The 18,728-nt window shown below is 43.4% G+C and overlaps 1 protein-coding gene across 1 annotated transcript in view; it reads right to left on the bottom strand.

The window, feature by feature from the left end:
- The window catches only part of DEPTOR (DEP domain containing MTOR interacting protein), a 545,002-nt gene that overhangs the window by 87,425 nt on the left and 438,849 nt on the right, over positions 1 to 18,728 (bottom strand). The window contains exons 6-7 of the mRNA XM_086966162.1: positions 11,877 to 12,059; positions 5,391 to 5,525 (exon numbers count right to left, since the gene is read on the bottom strand). Coding sequence (XP_086822288.1) covers positions 5,391 to 5,525; positions 11,877 to 12,059 — 318 coding nt within the window. The remainder of the gene's footprint in view (positions 1 to 5,390; positions 5,526 to 11,876; positions 12,060 to 18,728) is intronic.

Genomic DNA, 18,728 nt, shown 5'->3' with positions numbered 1-18,728 from the left:
TGGAGGCGGAATTGCGATCCTTGCTGTGGAGTGGAGGCGCACCACGGATAGCACTACGCAAATTGCAGAGAGGGGTCTATGAGGAGGATTAGCAATACCAGACATCCAAAGCGAACACTGGGTGACCCAACTAGTAACAGTAAATGGGTGGATGTTTGTAGAGCCAGTGGAACCGGCCTACAGGGTGGGCAGACTAGCCATAGGCAAGGGGGCATAGATCGATATTGTACGCCAAACGACTAGCGAGGAACATACCACAGCACTCCCAGACAGTGGCATTAGCCTAGCAGATGGCCACAAAATACAAAGGATGGGAGGGTAAGTGTACAGGGATGACCCCACTCTGGGATGGCACTTGGTTGGGAAAAGTGAGTAAACTAAAGGGGTTTGCGAAATGGGAGCTTTTGGACATTGAGACTTAAGGTAATATATGGAGGGATCAAGCCTACATAACATTTGCAAACCTGCACACGGACTTTGAGATGGAAAAAGGGGAGTGGTTGCAGAACTAGTAGCTAGGACATGCTATACGCAATTATCTAAGGGAAGGGGAGACACTGGTAGAAGCCTCACCATTAAAGGACAGAACACTGACTGAGTCAATGCATGAAAAGACCATTTACCTGATATACAAAAAATAATTAACAACGCTCCTGAAATATTGAGCTCATTGAGAGCAATCTGGAAGGGGGACATTGGTCCGCTTGAAGAAGAGGAATGGATGGAAGCATTACAAAGCCCAATAGAGGTGGCGATTAGGGAAAGATTCCGGCTGATTCCGTTGAAGGTCCTTCACCGACTATACTATCCCAGAACAGTGTTACAACAAATGGGGTAAAGTGAAGATTCACAATGTCAGAGAGGGTGTGGAATCGAGGGGACCTTCTATCATTTAATATGGGGCTGCCCAAGGTTACGAGAGTTTTGGCACGGGGGGAGTACTAATGGTTGTTACCAGAATAGACATGCAGCTGACACCGAAATAATTTTTACTTATGTTTAACGGGGTAGAAGACTGGCCCAGACACACAAGACAATGGATGGCTTTGACACGTTGCGAAGAAATGGGGAGCAACCAAGATTCCGACGATAGGGGAGTGGAAATCTGAGTTAGACTGGTGCAGGCAAACAGAACAAACAATATACAAGAGCAGGGGTGCCCAAGGAAATGGGAGAAGATATGGGGAGCCTGGCAGACCTACAGAGATCTATGAGGGAAGTATTGTAGGGTAAGTTGAGACATGGAATGAGTTGCTATTGTAATGATTTATGTACCATTGATGACATGAGAACAGGAACTACTGTAATTCAATGTTAGTGTCCATTGATTGTATTAATTGCTGAGCATATGTTAATAAAAATAAAAAAAAATTTAAAGATAAAGGGTCTTATTATGTATTGTCTGAGCATGGAGAGCTCGATGGTCCGACCTCCCCTGGACCACCAAAACCCCTGACCACTGGGTTTGCAATCGGGGAAAGGCAGCCACCATAAGGCGGTACGGGGGAGCTGCACCAACGTGCGTATTACGAGTTGCCTGATCCATGAGCATACCGCAGCGGTCCGACCGTCTGCTTCAAGGTGGTGGACATGAAGGATTTGGGGTGCATACTCAACCCTTTCTTCTTCTTCCAGGCAGACTCTAGCGTGGATCCCTGCCTCCAGGTCCCCCCTTCACAGAACGATCTTCACCTCGAGCATTACTACCCTGTGTGCTGTATATACTGTTGAACCTTTTTCGTACCATATACCAATTGCCAGGACTGCCCTCTTATGGGCTGCACCCCTGTAATGGGTATATGGTATTTTTCCACATATATCATACATATGTGTGCATCCGACACATATGCAGTCGACATGCACTCACAGGCATGAATATATTTGGAAAAAGTACTCACCACCGCTGCATGAATGTCTGTACCAATTTTCAGCTTTCTATCACAAAGTGATCGATTTTTCAGTCTAACAGCTATACTACTGCTAAATTAGACACATTTTAAGATAACCCAATCAGTTAAACTTGCTGCAGCAGAAATCTCTGTCATCCAGCAGGTCTTACAGTACTCTAACTAGTTTATATACTTAATCAGGTTTTAGTCATTTATTCTTTGATGAAAAAAGGATCATCAGTTAATAAATAACACTTTACTCATAGAGAATTGATTTCTAATGATCTATTAAAAATGTGACCTCGAAACAACCCATTTTTATTTTGGCCTGTAGATAAAGCTTGGGGAGTTGAGCTCCACAAGTGTTTTTGGAGATCCTGTATTGAGTTCCTTACTCCCCACTTGTATGCCTTAGTTAAACTCTTCACCAGTGTGTGTACTGACACACAGTGCATTCTTGTTTGCACAGACTGGATGCAGAAGGGCCTATTCACAGACTGCATTTTGAGGTACATTAGTAGTATTACTACTAAACTGCTACCAAATGTTACCCACAACAAATTTACGAGTGGAATTGTCCACTTCTGTAGCTTCCGTCTTTTGTATCGGGTGTTCCTGACATATGTAGATTTAATACTTGGTAGCAAATATGGGTGGGACCAGGGAAAATGGCAGTAAAAAGTGGCATACTCATAACCTAATGGGAGTTTTCTGGGGAGGAGGGTGCTTAAGGGGAGTAAGGAAGGCTTTAGGGAAAGACATGCACCCACTCACAAAATAGTATGCCAACTACTATTTATAAACTGCACTTCTAAATTTACTACAGCCAAAAAAGGTATCCAAACAATAGTATATTACTTCCACTGAGAGTTGGAGTAAGTCAAGTACACACATGGCCACTCATTGATTTCGCAAAACAAAAATAAAAATAGACAATATTGGCGGTTGGGACTTAAAATAAAACCCTTTAAGATTTACTCTTAAATGTAAAAAAATAATTTTTAAATAGTTTAACATAAAAGTAATTATAATTTAATATAAAACAAAATCTAAAAATGAAACATTTATTATTGAATGATAAAATATTTTAACTACCTTTTTTTAATTGATAAATTAAAGTAACATTATCTTATATAAAATTATAATTATATTACTTTTAATACTTGGGGCACCATTAGGATGGCGGGCGGATTGCCCCTGCCAGGTTGGCGGTAGCCACCGGCTTCCAGATTAACATGGCAGGGGGGTCCGCGGCGGACGGAAAGACCGTCCGCTGCTTTTACGCCCCGGTCGCCTTGTGACCGGGACGGAAAGGGTTTATATGGTGGCGGTGTCTATCAGACACCGCCAGCCATATTAGGATGCGCAATATTCAATGCCTTTCCGTGGCGGCAATGCAAATTATTCTGTCCCTGGCCCAGTGCATCATGGGAACAGGGCAAACCAAACTACCAAGCCAATTCTTTTACTGGAAAGGAAACAAGCTTCCGGGGACCGGTTTCTGGCATTACAGCCGTCTTCGGCCCGGCTTGCTTGAATCCTGATGGTGCAGTGAGCAAGGGACTCACATCTGAGCATACCCTTCCACGCTTACGGTGGACAAAACAATTAGGAAAGGGGGGGGAGCATGGCAAGCACCGCGCAAGCACCGCGCAGTGCCTGCCATGTTGTGCATGGAAGTGCACTGCATGCCTTCTTACCATTGTCGCGGGCGGTGCTGAGTGCACCGCCCACCACAATGGTAGGAATGCTGGATGGGCCCGCCACTGTGGCGGGCGCATCCTAATGCCATGCACGGGACCCCAGCCCTTATGGCGGGTGGTCCCTAGTACCGTGAGGATGGCGGGCGGACATCCTAATGGGGGCCTTAGTAACACTTTTGATAATTAGCAATGCATAATAAAGGGAAAAAATCACTTTACATGGGAATGTATGTTTTAATCTAAACATTGGAAAAATAATTTTATTTAATACAATATATTTAAATTAATTCAAAATTTGGTTAATAATGCAGCAGCATTATTTTAATTTTGTTCTACATTCAAAATACATATACACAATTGATTCATATTAATACTGAACATAAAATGCATCAGCTAATTTTTTTTAGTTAAATAAAATTGTTTTACTTTTTCCTATACTTTACCATAGGTAGACTCCATTTTGGTGGAGATCTACCTAGGGTAGGGTATAGCTAAAACAAAAAAAGTGTATTAAGCTTTATCATAAATGAATAGAAATATTTTTATTTTAAATATTACTGTAAATTAATTATATATTTATTGTAAATGTAAAACAAAATAAAATAATTCTACATCATTAACTTAATTTTGAATTAAATCTTCAACTAATTTAGTTTAAAAATAAAGTACCTTTTTCTGAAGTTTAAATTAAAAAATAAATTTCCTTTTAAATTAAAATAGTTATTTTTTTGTTATGCATTACTAAACATTAAATGTAATGTATAGAATTCAATAAAAGGAAGCTATTTATATTTGAATAAAAATGTATTTTAACACTAATTTATAACTTCAAAGAAGGTTGTTAAATTATTTTACAATTAAATAATAACTGTTTTATTTTTCGTTTTTGTAAGAACATTTAATTATATTTATTTATATTTTTAACAATTTTACATATTTCAATTTCACATTATTTCCTATTGGGCTCCATTTTAAGTCCCTACCACCATTATTTTGCATGTAACAGTGTTGCAGTATCAGTGGTTGGCCACTTGGTCTATGTTTTTTGGCAGTAGTAACTTGCACCGTTAAATTTGGCTCCACCCCCTTTTTCAGGGGGTGGAGATGTGAAAGTCTACAGTTCTGAGCAACTTTACACTCAGATTTTGTGAATAGCCAAAAATGTAACCTTATTCAATTGTGTAAGAGTAAATTATATGTGTAAATTACCCACTACTGTAAGTAACCTTTGTGAATAGCTCTGTGGGTGTGGAGGCCAGCAGTGGTCTTGTTTGGCTGGCCTTCCTTTGACTCAGATTCAAACAGTCGCATCCAGCCAAAACACTGTGAAAAGAGTTAGAAATTGTCCTTGAGGTGAAGCCCTGGCAGTGGAGGAGTGAAAGCCTTAAATTCGCCCAGACCTCTGGCAGCTGCTGCTCAGAATTACACCACATACGGAATGTGTTAATGCCCTTCCACGGTGCTTGCCACTACACTGTAGCAAGACACAGCAGAATGATTAGCCAGGACTTCAGGTTCCAGCATAAAAATAGCTGCTGAAAATTGAACCTGACCTCTTCCTGCTACATGCCAGTATTGGTGGAGCCCCTCAATCATAAAATATTGTGAGCTATGTTGTATAATAAGAGCCATGAATACAAACAATGCTTCATACACATTGCATTCAGGGTGGTAAGTGCCAAAGAAAATCATTTCAATCCAGCTAAATGGTTTAGACGGGTAACTGAATAATCCCAATTCATACTGGCCCAAAACATTGTTTATGAGCAGCAGAGGCAACAGAATGTCACATTCTTACCTGACTTGGGGTTACATAGCACTGGCGGGCTACTGCTCAGGGTGGGACTGCTGCTGAAGTATCCGCTACTGTTGCTGCTACTCATGCTGCTCCGTCTCACTGCCGACACTATCCTGATCTCCTTGGTAGGACTTACTGTGGAAATCAAAAAGCAAATACAGCGGGTCAGCGACATATACTGTATTGGACTTGTCTTGTTCACCAAGCATTTCAACTATGCAAATAGAATTTCACTATAAGCCTGATTAAGCAGCAAGGTGACTTTGTGTAGGGCAAGGTAAATGGGAGTATTATCTTTACTCAAAGATTCCTTAAATATGTAGCAACTGCTTAAGAGTATATTATTCAGTCTCTTACCAAGAGGCACAACAGGGCAGGGTCCACAAATGGCAAGAAATTTGCAGCTGGATGTGTTAATGAAATGTGTAGCTAGTGCTTTTATCAAGTGTGGGTGTTACTCTGGAATTGTGCTAGTATGCAACAGGCCAATGCTGGTTCAGAGAACCATCAACATCTTATATTTATGTAAGAATTCTATTTCATTAAAGACAGCACTGAAAAGATAGCAATGACTAATGCAAGTCAGCAATAAGAAAGAACAGAAAACAAATCAAAAGTTAAAAGTAAGTCTTGCACACTTTATGAAAGCTCTCATATAAGGATTATATTTCAAGACATCTGTCAATTACGGGGCAGTTCAATTAGGTGCTGAAAGTAATATTTTCTTGCTGTTACTGTCTAAAGCCTCTGAGGTGTTGATGCCAAGGGGAGCTACAACAAACAGCCCTTTGTGGTGCCAATGTAGAATGTGAAAGAGAAGACATGCCATGTCAGGACATAAGTGTGCCACTGTCACGGGAAATTAATGTCGCTCAATATCGGATTGATCATTTTCCATGCTGTGAGCCTCTTTCTACTGACAATGTCCTACCTTACGGAGCAATTGTACTCTGTCACTGATCCATTAGTCAAGCCATCTGCATCAGGATAATTATCACCCCTATAGTGATACTGTTAATGAACTAGTTATTAGCCATGGGGCTCATTCAGAAAGGCATTAATGTGTATGCGAAATAGTAATCCTGTAGTACTACTTCACATCTTGTAGTACTACTTTACGTATTCTTAAATATAGGCACTGGCCCCAAAACATCAAACATTTTGAATACAATGAAAGTATTCAGGGACTATTCATTGACAACTAGAAAGAACTGTGCCCTCTTTGCAGTTTTACTAATATGGAGCTGGACATTTCTGAACTGATTCATAGTGGTATGTCAAGTCGTAAACCTGCGGCAATGCCTCATATTATCTTAAATGCCTTTGTGAATCGGTCCCCATTTGTTTAAACAACAGCAGCAGATTAATATAGCCATCTTGCACACCTTAATTTAACTTCACTTATTGATAACAATATTCAATGTTCAGTTTCTGGGATGCTGTTTTAAATTAAAACTATAGTTAATACATTTTATTAATCAATACAAAATATATCCAAATATATCCAAATTACGAGATCTAAGCAGAAAACATGGTACTTACACAAATCAATGCCTCTAGTCATTAATTAAAGATGGACAAAGCAGCTCTCCTCATTCCCAAGCTGTCTGCACTCGGTATGTAAGCGCTATCTTAGTGTGGGTAGGCTTCCCCCTATCCTGGTTGCCATCCTAGTGTCAGTAGATTATTAGTGTTTAATTCCATTCAAGATATTGTCGGATGCTATTGTCAATGGCGGCTCTTTGAACAAGTACTGTGAGCAATAATGGATGGCGAAGACATCAAATGTATATGGTCTGAATTGGTAACAAATATGTGTTAATAGACCTATGTTTTATCAAAGTTATTAACACTAAGGAGAATCCTGCGGCTTCGCCCAGCGTAGGCGGATACCAAGAAAAGAACCTCTTGAAATCTATTAGCCTTTAAATATAAGATATAAGTAATTCCTCGTGTAATGTGCTGAGACAGCCGGGTAATTGAATATCAGTATATTTCCAAAATCTGGCTATTTCAGCGTAATTTCAGATTGAGGGAACTAAGGATACAAGTTTCGACTATCAAAGACCCTCGCATACCAGCACTAGCTTCAAGCCTTCAACACCTGAAGGGTCACATTTACATTTACATTTACACCTCCAAGGTAGTAACATTCAGTGACGCAGCCTGCCTGGCAGGAACCGAAATATGTGCAGGGCTTACACAAAGAAGTAATCAGGACACAGACAAACTACAATTCAGAAAATACAAAAAAGGGAAAACCCTGAACGCAAGCCTTATCCAGCTAGACAATCGGAATCTGAAACAACATCCCTCTAAACATCAGACCTGCTGCAGGCCTACTGTAGTTCACTAAGTATGGCTCTTAAGAAACTCTTCAACGATCCTCGATAAGAAACCTCCACGCTCTCACCATCCACCTGCATCCAACAAAGAAGAGGCTTTGTTCTGTCGTCTTCTTCCCGCTTTACGTATTTTACGAGGAACACATTCCCAATCTCACTTGAATTACAGAGCTCTGTTGCTCCCCAGTTAGTTTGTACAACATAAACTTTCATCAGGCTGATTCAAATGAGGGATGTTTCCATAAATGTACAAAGTAAACAATGATTTGAAAACAATCACTTCTAAATTCGAGCTCAATCCCCAAATCCAAGCCAACCAGACCAACCTCTGTTTCATGGGGCTACTTCAATCAATCAAAATACTTTATTTGGCTCCCCTGAGCCATAAAAGTTATAACGAAAAAAACATAGACAGTATTAAAATTCATAGGATTGAGGGAAACATTTGTTAATTACACTAAAAACAGGTATTAAAAGACATCCATACCATAAAGGAGTCATTCAATAATATGATTTTATCTTTATGGCACTTAGCATGTGATTTAAAACAGCATGTATAACAGTTTTGTTTCCCAGACAGTGCAAATAAGTAAAGGGCGCAACATGGGATCTTATTTTTAATGCTCGTAATATAGGGTGGAGAAACAACACTCTTTGTGTGGTCTAAAATGTGCAAAAAAGCAAAAAGTGCATTGTGCTTTGTTCTACTGGGAATTTGCGGGGACATTGAGGAAGAGATGAAAACCGTGTACCTTTAACTGGTAATGCTAACTGAAAGCGTATACTTTGAAGACTGAACCGTGTCAGAAGGAACTTCTGTCTCCCATTTATAATGTTATGTAAGAAAAATGCGGAAAGTGCAGGTAGGACCCTAAGAGTGCTTCCTAGCCATCTTGCTCTAGTCTCTGCCCATGTCATTTGTGCTTTAGGGGAATGGTTACCAGACTATACAGGTTGAGAAAAAAATTAAGGATACCAAGTCCTTTCAAAATTCTTTTAATCTACTTAAGCCATGGGATATCCAGATAGTTGTCCAGCTTTAGACAGTCTTGTAAGATTGACCTAGATAGATGGGCTTCTGGTTCATTGTCAACTTTACATTTCTTACCATGGTTTTTGTACAAAAAGGGTTGCAAAGTTTTCTCAAGTAACAACCTGTGTTCTACACAACACTTAAAAAAATACTTAAGTAAATACATTATCTGGCAATATACAAACATACCCCATGCAATAGAATATTCTTATACTCTAGAATATGTATTTAATATCACTTGCACAATTCGTTTACCATGTAATTGGATGGGCATTCCGCTCGCGGACGGCACACATTGCGTCTCCATGTACGCGGACGACCTCCTCATATACGTTCGAGACATCGAGACTGACCTGGCCCCCATAGGGGTAACGCTGGCGGAATTTGCAGACGCCTCGGGACTCCAGGTGAACTGGGACAAGTCCACAGTCTACCCCTTTCACTCGAGTCTACCCCCCGGGAAGTCGAGCTCGGACCGCATAAACTCTCCTGGTCCGCAGAAGCTCCCCGATACCTCGGTGTCCGCCTGTACCACTCTCCAGCAGACATCTTTGAGGGTAACCACCGTAAAGCACTCGCTGGCCTGCGCCCGACTGTTGCCTTCTGGAATAAACTCCCGCTAGCCCCAATAGGACGGATAGCCCTGGCTAAAATGGTGATGCTTCCCCGACTCCTCTACCACTTCACAAATCTACTGGTAGTGCCACCCAGGTCCTTCTTCCGAGACGTCGACTCCCTCCTAGGTACCCTTATCTTGGGCGCGGGCCGACACAGGGTTGCCCTGAAACCCTCCAACTTCCCACAACGCAAGGTGGGCTTGGAGCTCCGTCCTTCGAGTCTTATTTCCTTGCGGCGCAGCTCCAATGGCTGTCATACTGGACGGCGGACCGTTACCCCCAGGAGACTTTTACCCCGGCCGGCAGAGTCACAACCCCGGAACTCACCCGTCTGCTCCTCCCTGGCACCAAGCCACGGCGAACATACCCCCTCCAGGTAGCGATAGCGTGCCGGTGCATGATGCGGATCCACCGGATGTCCCCCAGTAGACCTCCATACTCCCCGCTACTACTGTTGATAGGCAGCCCCAGGCAGGACTCCTACTTCACGGCTCCACTGTTAACCGAATGGTCGCACTGTGGCATCACAGATATGGAGTCGCTCTTTGAAGAAGGCCAGCTGAAATCACTCGACCGACTGGTCGCTGAATACGGGCTCCCCCCAAGACAATTCCTCAGATACAGACAGTTGCTCGATGGGTACCGGCCCCATTATAATCTCCGAACCGGTGAGCCAGACACGCATCCAGTAATACATACTATCCTACATATGGGAGTGGGACGCCACTTGGTCACCTGGCTATATAAATCTATCCGGGAACTCTTGCACGCTCCCCTAACGACCTTACGTGCTACGTGGGAGGAGGACATAGGTCGCACACTACACGACTCGGAATGGACTAAAGCACTCGAGGCCCCAAAACGCGTCTCTAGGATGCCCGCTTCAAAAACATCCAATACTATATTTTACACAGGGCATACCTCACCCCAGCGCGCTTGCAGAAGTTCTATCCCTCCACACCATTCCTATGCCCCAGATGTTGCTCCCCTGATGCAGATTTTTGTCACATGTTTTGGAGTTGTCCCAACCTTCACCCCTTATGGCGGGTGGTGCACGGAACACTGTCGGAACTCACAGGTCTTACCACACTAGCCACCTGGGAGTCCAGCGCACTAGGCATTTTTCATGTCCCTAAGCAAGAACCGGTGCATAGACGCTTCGTGTCCTTAGCACTCCTGTTGGCGAACAGATGCATTGCCATGCACTGGCGGTCCCCGGAGGGCCCCCTATAGCAGCATGGACAGGGCGGCCTATAGCAGCATGGGCGGCGGCGGAAGAGGATGCTCTTAGGGAAGAGGAAGCCAGGGGCGCGCGTAAAATTCCCATTTCCATGGAATGGGCCATGCTCCTTCATAGCTTCCGGCAGTCCTTGCATGCAGGGGACCCACCTACTCCTCCCCCCCCCGCCCGAGAGGGCCAGTAGTCTCTGCCTGGTGTCAACCATCCCAGGGCCGAATCCCGGTGCCCCACGCATCCTGGTCAATTCCCATCTATCATATCACCCATCCCATCACTCACATGCACGGGATGTATCCCCCCCTGTCCGTCCCTCTCCCCCTGAGAGTGCAAACTGGAAAGCCCTGTGCCCCCCCCCCCGACGCCCGTCACCAGTATCCCCCTACCTGGACCCTGCTAGAGCCCACATGCTTCCCTCCCACAGTTTTGTCCCCCCCGTTCTCTGGTAGCACCACTATGCGAACTGTACAGTCCCCGATCCTACGCCCTCGAGGCGGGAACTCATATGCCCACTGTTATTCTCCGTCCCCTTGGCGGAATACGTTTACTGTATCCCAGCCTGCAGACATATTTGCTCGATCTGTGCTGTTTAATGGAGGAAATACCTAATTGTACCAGTTATATAAAGCAAGAAAACGTTGCGCGCCTAGCTGATCGTGGCTGAATGTTGACGCCACGTCAGCAGATGATTTACACTGTACCCATATACTATGATGCAACAATAAAAAACAAATAAAAAAAAAAAAAGAAATACCATGTAATTGGATGGAAACATTAGTTAATAACTGAGTTCAGCATATGGTACTAGAAAAGTGATCGACTGATGCAAGATTGTGTTAGTCTAAGTGCAGGTTGTCATTTAAAAAGGAGGAAATGATCATGCTGAATCATTGTGTAAGAGTTTTTGACCCATTGCGTGATTGGTGTTACCCTATGAAACATACTGAATTCTGGCTAGAAACAAGGGCTAAGGATAGTTGAACACAGGCTAACATTAGTTTAGTGTAATCTACATCAACCTCCCATCTTCAGTCTGATATGGACAGCATGTAACATACAAAGTTAGGCACAGTCAAAACAGTAATTCTTAGAAACCTTGCCAACAGTACAATTAACCAGTATGGACTCCATGGCTTATAGATTCACTATAACCTTTAACCCCACACTCTGGCACAATCTATAGACTTCAAGTCACTCTGTCACAATCTTCACACTTCACATATATCTGGATGCACTCAATACTAAATGCCTCACCTGAGAGGAAACTTGTGGTTTTATTGTCATGGTTTTGCTTGCGCAGGCAAAAGGGACTGTCTTGGCTTTCAGATACCGTGGGGGATCTTTCACTGAGGAGCTCCATCAACCTGCGTCGCCGTCGGAAGTTCATTTTGAACTGGTAGAGGAGGTTACTATCCATGAAATGGTGCTTGTTGGATACTGAAAATAGAGATAGATAGTGAACTAAATACAACGATCTAGAATTGACAATGGCTTTAGAACAACTAATTTGCCAACATCCTAACATTTAAAATATTTTCTCTGCCTTTACCGCCCAACAAGTCTAGCTGAAGGATGGGGGATGACGTCTGATTGTGAATGACTCTTTCCATTGTCTACACAACACCTAAATAAATACATACTATTGAAAAAGAGTCTTAAATGTAGCTTAGTCCCCCCTCTGTACATTTACAGGTTATTGAGCAGTTATCTTTGGTACTTACTTGACCAGGCTGGCTGGAAGTAGTTTTAAAAGGGAGGAATCGAGTATATTTTATACAGGAATTCTCCAACTTTCATTCCAGATAGGGCCTTTGGAAAGTTTTTTTTCCAGAATATATTTTTAGGGCACGAAGGGCAATATACCGAAACTCTATATTCACAATTCCCCCCCCCCCCTTTTTAGGTTTCGACCTGGCGAGGGGCAGTGCCCCTCCCAGTTCGAAAACTTTTGTCTTCAGTAGGGATGTTCGGACCGCCTCTGTTTCCAATTGGCTAGCTCCATAAATGGAGACTAGCCATTGGGAGACAGAGGCTGTCAATCACGCTTTCTTGCGAAAACGCGATTCGGGGGCGTTTCTCGTTCTTTTTTTAAGCCCCGCCCCTTTGTCCCGGGCCGCGCTGTGATTGGCTGCCGGCCCGGGACACCCCCGTGACGTCATTTCCCGGGCCGCGCTGTGATTGGCTGCCGGCCCGGGACACCCCCGTGACGTCAGCCAATCACAGCACGGCCCGGGACCTGACTTGTTTAGGACTTGTGCCCTGAGCTCGACCTTAAAATGTTAAATAAAGTGGTATCCTCTGCAATAGGATTCTGATGCCTCAATAGGTCCGAGTTTCTGTCCTGCACACAGTCGGCTCTAAACAGAATTTCATGTACATTTCAGTCTCTATACCTGCCTTCTCACCTGGTGTGACATTAGGCTAAGGCCTCAGCACTTCAAATACTCGAGAGGTATTCGGGTCCAAAACGGCAAAAGAAGCACAACATTGCTTATTAATAGGCGCCCTCCACAGATCGGCGTGCTGTTGCTTCGGTCTGGATATGGATAAGCAGGACTGAGACGCTACTCTTCACGGGGGCGGGGCTTTGAAAAGGCTGCCCGGCGAGACACTTCCCTACCTTCAGCATGGGCTTTGTGTGCGCGCTCGTGCGTACGTGTGACGTTGTCGGCGTCATCCTACGTGCATTGTGTGTGGCTGGCTGAGCTGGGAGCCGGGCGTTCATTTCGGGTTCCCGCGTCGTGGTTTCGCGCGCCGCTGACAGGAGTGCGGGGAGGCAGGGGACAGAGTGCGGGGAGGCCTCGGGGAGAGAGCGGTGTCCCGTACGGTACTGGGGTGGGCTTCCTGACGACCGAGAAACCCAAAGCGGCGTTCCGGACCGAGGAGAGGCCGGGTCACAACTCAGGAGTAAGAGGTAAGTGCCGGGTTCTCTGTCAAAAAGGCACACAGGTAGATTCGGAGGTTGAGCCCTTTCCCAGACCTGAGACCGGCCCTGAACTTATGCCCAACTGCTGGACTGCCGCCGCTACTCGGCCGGGCTGCCAGCACCGACCCTTCAGTTGTTTGGATTGGGGGCCCCGCTGCTCTTTTAAACTGTCTGTCGCACCCCTTCTGGGCCGGGTGTCACTCTGCAAACCGGTGGTGGCTGCCACGGTTTATAATCTGGGCGCTGCATCGGTTTCAGACTGAGGGCAGGGTGTTAGTACTATGGGTTGGTTCCCCCCTCTGCTTATAGGAGCAGTAGTTGGCATATTGGAGCCTGTATGGACTCCTGGATTGACGGTGTGCCTAGAAGACTGGAGTCCATGACCGTAAAAAGCAAAAGGCTTGGAAGTGCAGCCAGAGCAGTGGCTGTAGGGCTAGACGATTGTTTGATGGATTGACGGGTTGCAACTGGGTGGTAGTGGGAGTAGGTGATGGACATATAACCAGCCTTGTGCACCAATGTCAATAGGATGACTGTGGCTCGGCCTTTGACGGAGAGCCAGCTCGCGATCGAGTGAGGTGTAGTGTGCTTGGGACGCTGGAATAAGGTTTTGATGGCTTAGTTTATGACCTGGTCCAGTGAGGAGAAAAACTACTGGGGAAGGCATACTGTTGCGAAAGTCAAGTTTACTTAGTGCTAGTTTATTATATTTATTAATCACGATGCAGTTAATTAAAACCTTTACCTGATAAAGGAGCACGTTGCAGATAGGAAAACAGATGAGACTGATGGGTTAGCAAAAAGAACAAGCATTTACAATGCAACGGTTTCGCCTTTGGAAAAGTTAGAGCTATTGGCAATGTAAATGACAATGCCATTTATTTATCTGTTTTCAAAACCAACACATAAATAAAAATGTTGTCATTTACAATGCCAATCGCTCAAACTTTTCCAAAGGCGAAACCGTTGCATTGTAAATGCTGGTTTTTATTGATGCCTTTTTTCACCACATTGGAAAATTTATAGTTTTCCTTCTTAAAAATCTAGCTCATCAACATTTGTGAGCATATTCACTTATTTCTGTTCTTTAAAATGTGTTATCTTATGTTTCCATAAGCCATTCTTAGCCCTTCTTGAACTTAGGACTCTTGAGAACAACACATTGGCAAGAGCCTACGGTTGGGCGCTACAGAGAGCTGTGATGTAAAACAAATTCAGGTAAGTGAAGATGAGGAAGACAATGTTGTAGGAATCAGGTGGCAAGTTACAACTGGATTTGTACTCTTTGTGCAACAACTCCAGACCATGGCAACCTTCTGTAGTTTGTTAATGCTTAGGTGCAAAAATAATTTGTTTACACAATGTCATTCATGGACCAGCGAATATGTATTCTCAAAGCAATTATAAACTTGCTGTATGTTTACATTTTTTTTTTAAAGTTACACAAATTGTTAGTGTGAAACTTATACATCCTGTAGTCAAGGGTGGGTGTTCGATGTAGATTGATGATTTCTTGAGTGAAAATATGAGCTGTTACTTTCCCTCGCCAGCTCTAAATCCAGAATGGATACAGTATAACAAGAAATTAAGCTAAACAAACTGAAGAAAGCTCAGTTCCACAGCAGGAAAAAACTGAGGATCAGAAAAAAGTTTGTGAGGAATCAAGCAAAGCATTAAGGTCAGGACTAAAGAAAGTAAGAAAACAGGAGCAGGAAAGTTCCTCTGGAGCGAGCAACAAGCTAGAACATGAATAGCTGCAACACGACAAAGTAATCGACCAGTCTTCTTAAAAGTACAAGAACCTGGAAGAAAACCAACAAAAGACAGGAAGCAGATATCAAAACTCTTTAACCTATGATAAGATGTGGAATGGAAAATAGTCCGCAGATGGGGAAAACACATTTACAGGATGGCCAACAGCAAATTAATTGTATTGTACATTTATATAGCGCAAAACTGTCACCCTACGGGTATCCTGGCGCTTAGACTTGGGGGTAGACAGCACGGTACCAGCCCATAATTGGCAGTGGGAGGACTAATTTTCCATCCTTGGGAACAACCAGGTTTTCAGATTCTTTCTAAAACAGGCCCACGAGTTTGCCTGTCTGATAGTCTGAGGCACATCATTCCATAATCGTGCAGCTGCCACACCAAAGGCTCTGCCCCCCATTCTGGCTTCCTTAAATCTGGAGGTCTTAATCAAATTTGCATTGGAGGAGCGAAGCTGCCTTTTCGGATTATGCCATATAGACCTCTCCTGCCGCGGGATAGGGCCCACCTTGTGTGCCACTTTATACACAATGCAGAGAGATTTAAAGCAAATTCTCTCTTTGATAGGCAGCCAGTGTACTTCTCTTAGGGCTAAGGTCAGAGGACCTGCATTTCCTATTCAGCTCCAGCTTATATTCAGCTCCAGCTTAGCTGCCATGGACTGGACTCTCTGCAGACTCTGTAAGATGTATTGTGGGGCTCCCAAATACAGAGCATTGCAGTAGTCCAGTCTGCTAAGAATTACGCTCCTTACTACAAGCGAATGGGTATCTTTGGGCAGGAGTGGAAGAATCTGTTGCAGCATCCGCAACAAAGAGAAGCAGGCGCTGGCAGTTTTATTTGCCTGGGACTCCATTTGGAGACTACTGCCCACTAGTACCCCCAAATTGCGCACTATTTTGGCAGGAACCAGGGGATCATGCTCTGGGGTAAGCTTAAACTCCAGTATCGGATGTAGCTGCAAGCTAGTGGGAGGGCAGAAAATCACCTCTGTTTTCCCCCCATTAAATTGTAGGGAATTTTGCTTGAGCCAGCCTACTCTCTGGCGCATGCACTCCTGGAACGTATCCATGGACACTGCCTGTTTCCCTTCCAGGGAGAACACCAATTGGGTGTTGTCCGTGTAGTTAACCAAGTCGATTCCGTAAAACTTGATAAGGGAGAGTAAAGGGCGCAAATAGATATTAAAAAGAATGGGGCTTATCGCAGACCCCTGCGGGACCTCGTGGTGTACCGGGGACTTACTAGACTTAAACGGCGACATAGTCACCGCCTGTTGTCTCCATGATAGGTAAGATTGTAGCCACTGCAGGGCTCGGCCTTTTACCCCAGGCTATTCAATCTTTCCACCAGTATTGTATGGCTCACCGTATCAAATGCGGCCAACATGTCTAGTAACACTAGAACAGAAGAATCTCCGTTGTCGGCACTCATCCGTAGATTGTCCATTACGGTGGACAGAGCAGTCTCCATACTGTGGCCCGGGCGAAAGCCAAATTGATCCCTATCTAGTAGATGGTTGTCCTCTAGGTAGCTTGACAGAGTCTTGCTAACTATTTTCTCTAGGATTTTAATTGGGTAGGGCAACAGAGATATGGGTCTAAAATTGGCCGGGACCATGGGGTTCTAGGAGGGTTTCTTAAGCAGGGGGGTAACTACTCTAATCTAAAAGCTGTGCTATGCAACTTTCTCCCAGGTATCTGCCAGAAAGAAACAGCTATGCACATAGAAGGTGAGGGGCTGATGATTTAGCAGAAAACAGGTGATATACTGGTTAGTGTATTGTAGTTGCATTCCTCTACATCTGTATAGTCAGTGTGCAGGTGTTCACACCGAGTCTGAAACTGTCCATCTTTCAGATGAGTGAACAAGACTCAGTACTGACTCTGGAGCAGAAATCCTGGACCGGCATGAGCAAGCCTTGGCATCGGCTCAGAGCTGAATTTTTCTCCAATGACAGCTTAGAAATGTGAAATTGTGCTATTGAAGAAATACTGCATAGTAGACAATATTATAGAATATGCCAGTGGCAAATTTAGTATAATGAGTATAGAAACATTTCCGTCAGTTCAAGATACTTCTTGTGACACACTACTTGTGCATATTAAACAATCCTTTTGTATTCTAGCTGCTGAATAGGTACTTGGACGTCTTTGCTGCTTAGGGAAAGCAAGGGGAAGTGTGTCATTTTTACCCTTTTCTTACTGTCTGGGATCTACTGACTATATCTACTGGAGGGATCTGTGCATAACCTGAATAAAAGTCACAGATTGAATCCTGACATGGCCACTTAGCTTCTGATGGAGCGAGGGTGAAAAGAAAATTTTTGTATACCCCTCGTGAAGTTGACTTTTCATAACTGTAATATGTATTAATAATGTGGTTTTATAATTAACCAACATAGAATAGAAAGCACACACACAAATACACGTGGGATACTAATATACTTGAGTTGCAAATTTAATCCATTAATTATGTGAAGTCGTTTTACTAATATTGTGCGGAAATGCTATAATCTAATGAAAAACTATGCATGTAAGCTTTCTAGATGTATAATTGTGGCAGAAATGATGGAGAATGGTAATAAAACACAGCGTATGTGTACCTTTATATGCTAGGTAATAACTAACAGGGTTATCTTAGAATGGGGGGAGGTAAACAGAAGGGCTATATTTCGAAATCTAACGTTTAATTGTGTTTGTTTCTATAATAGTTCCCGTTATGGCCCATGCGGCCTAAAATAAAATGGTGGTTTGCGAGACTCCGAGTGGGTGATTTTATACGCATTCGCGACTATGCTCGAGAGATGTGCAAGCAGCCTGTGCTCGTACAGTGTGGTTCAAGGTCAGCGTGGCCTGAAAAGCAGAATGGTGCCAAGATTGAGATGTCCGAGTCATGAGCCTGGGAAAAGATGTTGAAGTGACAAGTTAAAGGACACAAATTAAAAAATGTAATAATAAACAATTGGAACCTTATTACTGATTTCCATTAACCGAAAGGATTGGTAATGTGTTTTTGACGTATTTTTCTGAACTATTCTGCTAATAAATGTAAATTGTTTGAATTACTTTTCTCTTTCATTATAGGGTAAATGAAATGCTTATTTGATTAAAAATAATAATAATAAAAATAAGGTCATGCTAGGAGATCTAAATAGTAAATAAAATAAAAAAATGGAGAATTAAGCTGGTCTTGTTGTCCATGAGTTAACTTTTACTAGCTGATCCATTGACCAAATAGTGGAGTGTTTAATGTTTCTTAAGAGTAAAACCATGGTAAGACTTAATAACTGAAGATGTACATAGTGTATAAAAATTAGATTACATAGATGAAGTAAAAGACACTCCGCTAAAAATCCAGCGTCACATCCTCTGGTTTTTCACTGATCCTGGGAGCAGGGTGATTTGTGT

Source organism: Lissotriton vulgaris, chromosome 4_1 (assembly GCF_964263255.1).
Source record: "Lissotriton vulgaris chromosome 4_1, aLisVul1.2, whole genome shotgun sequence".
In the NCBI taxonomy this organism is placed as follows: domain Eukaryota; kingdom Metazoa; phylum Chordata; class Amphibia; order Caudata; family Salamandridae; genus Lissotriton; species Lissotriton vulgaris.
The sequence above is the reverse complement of the archived record's forward strand: the minus strand, read 5'-3'. Positions and strand labels throughout refer to the sequence as shown.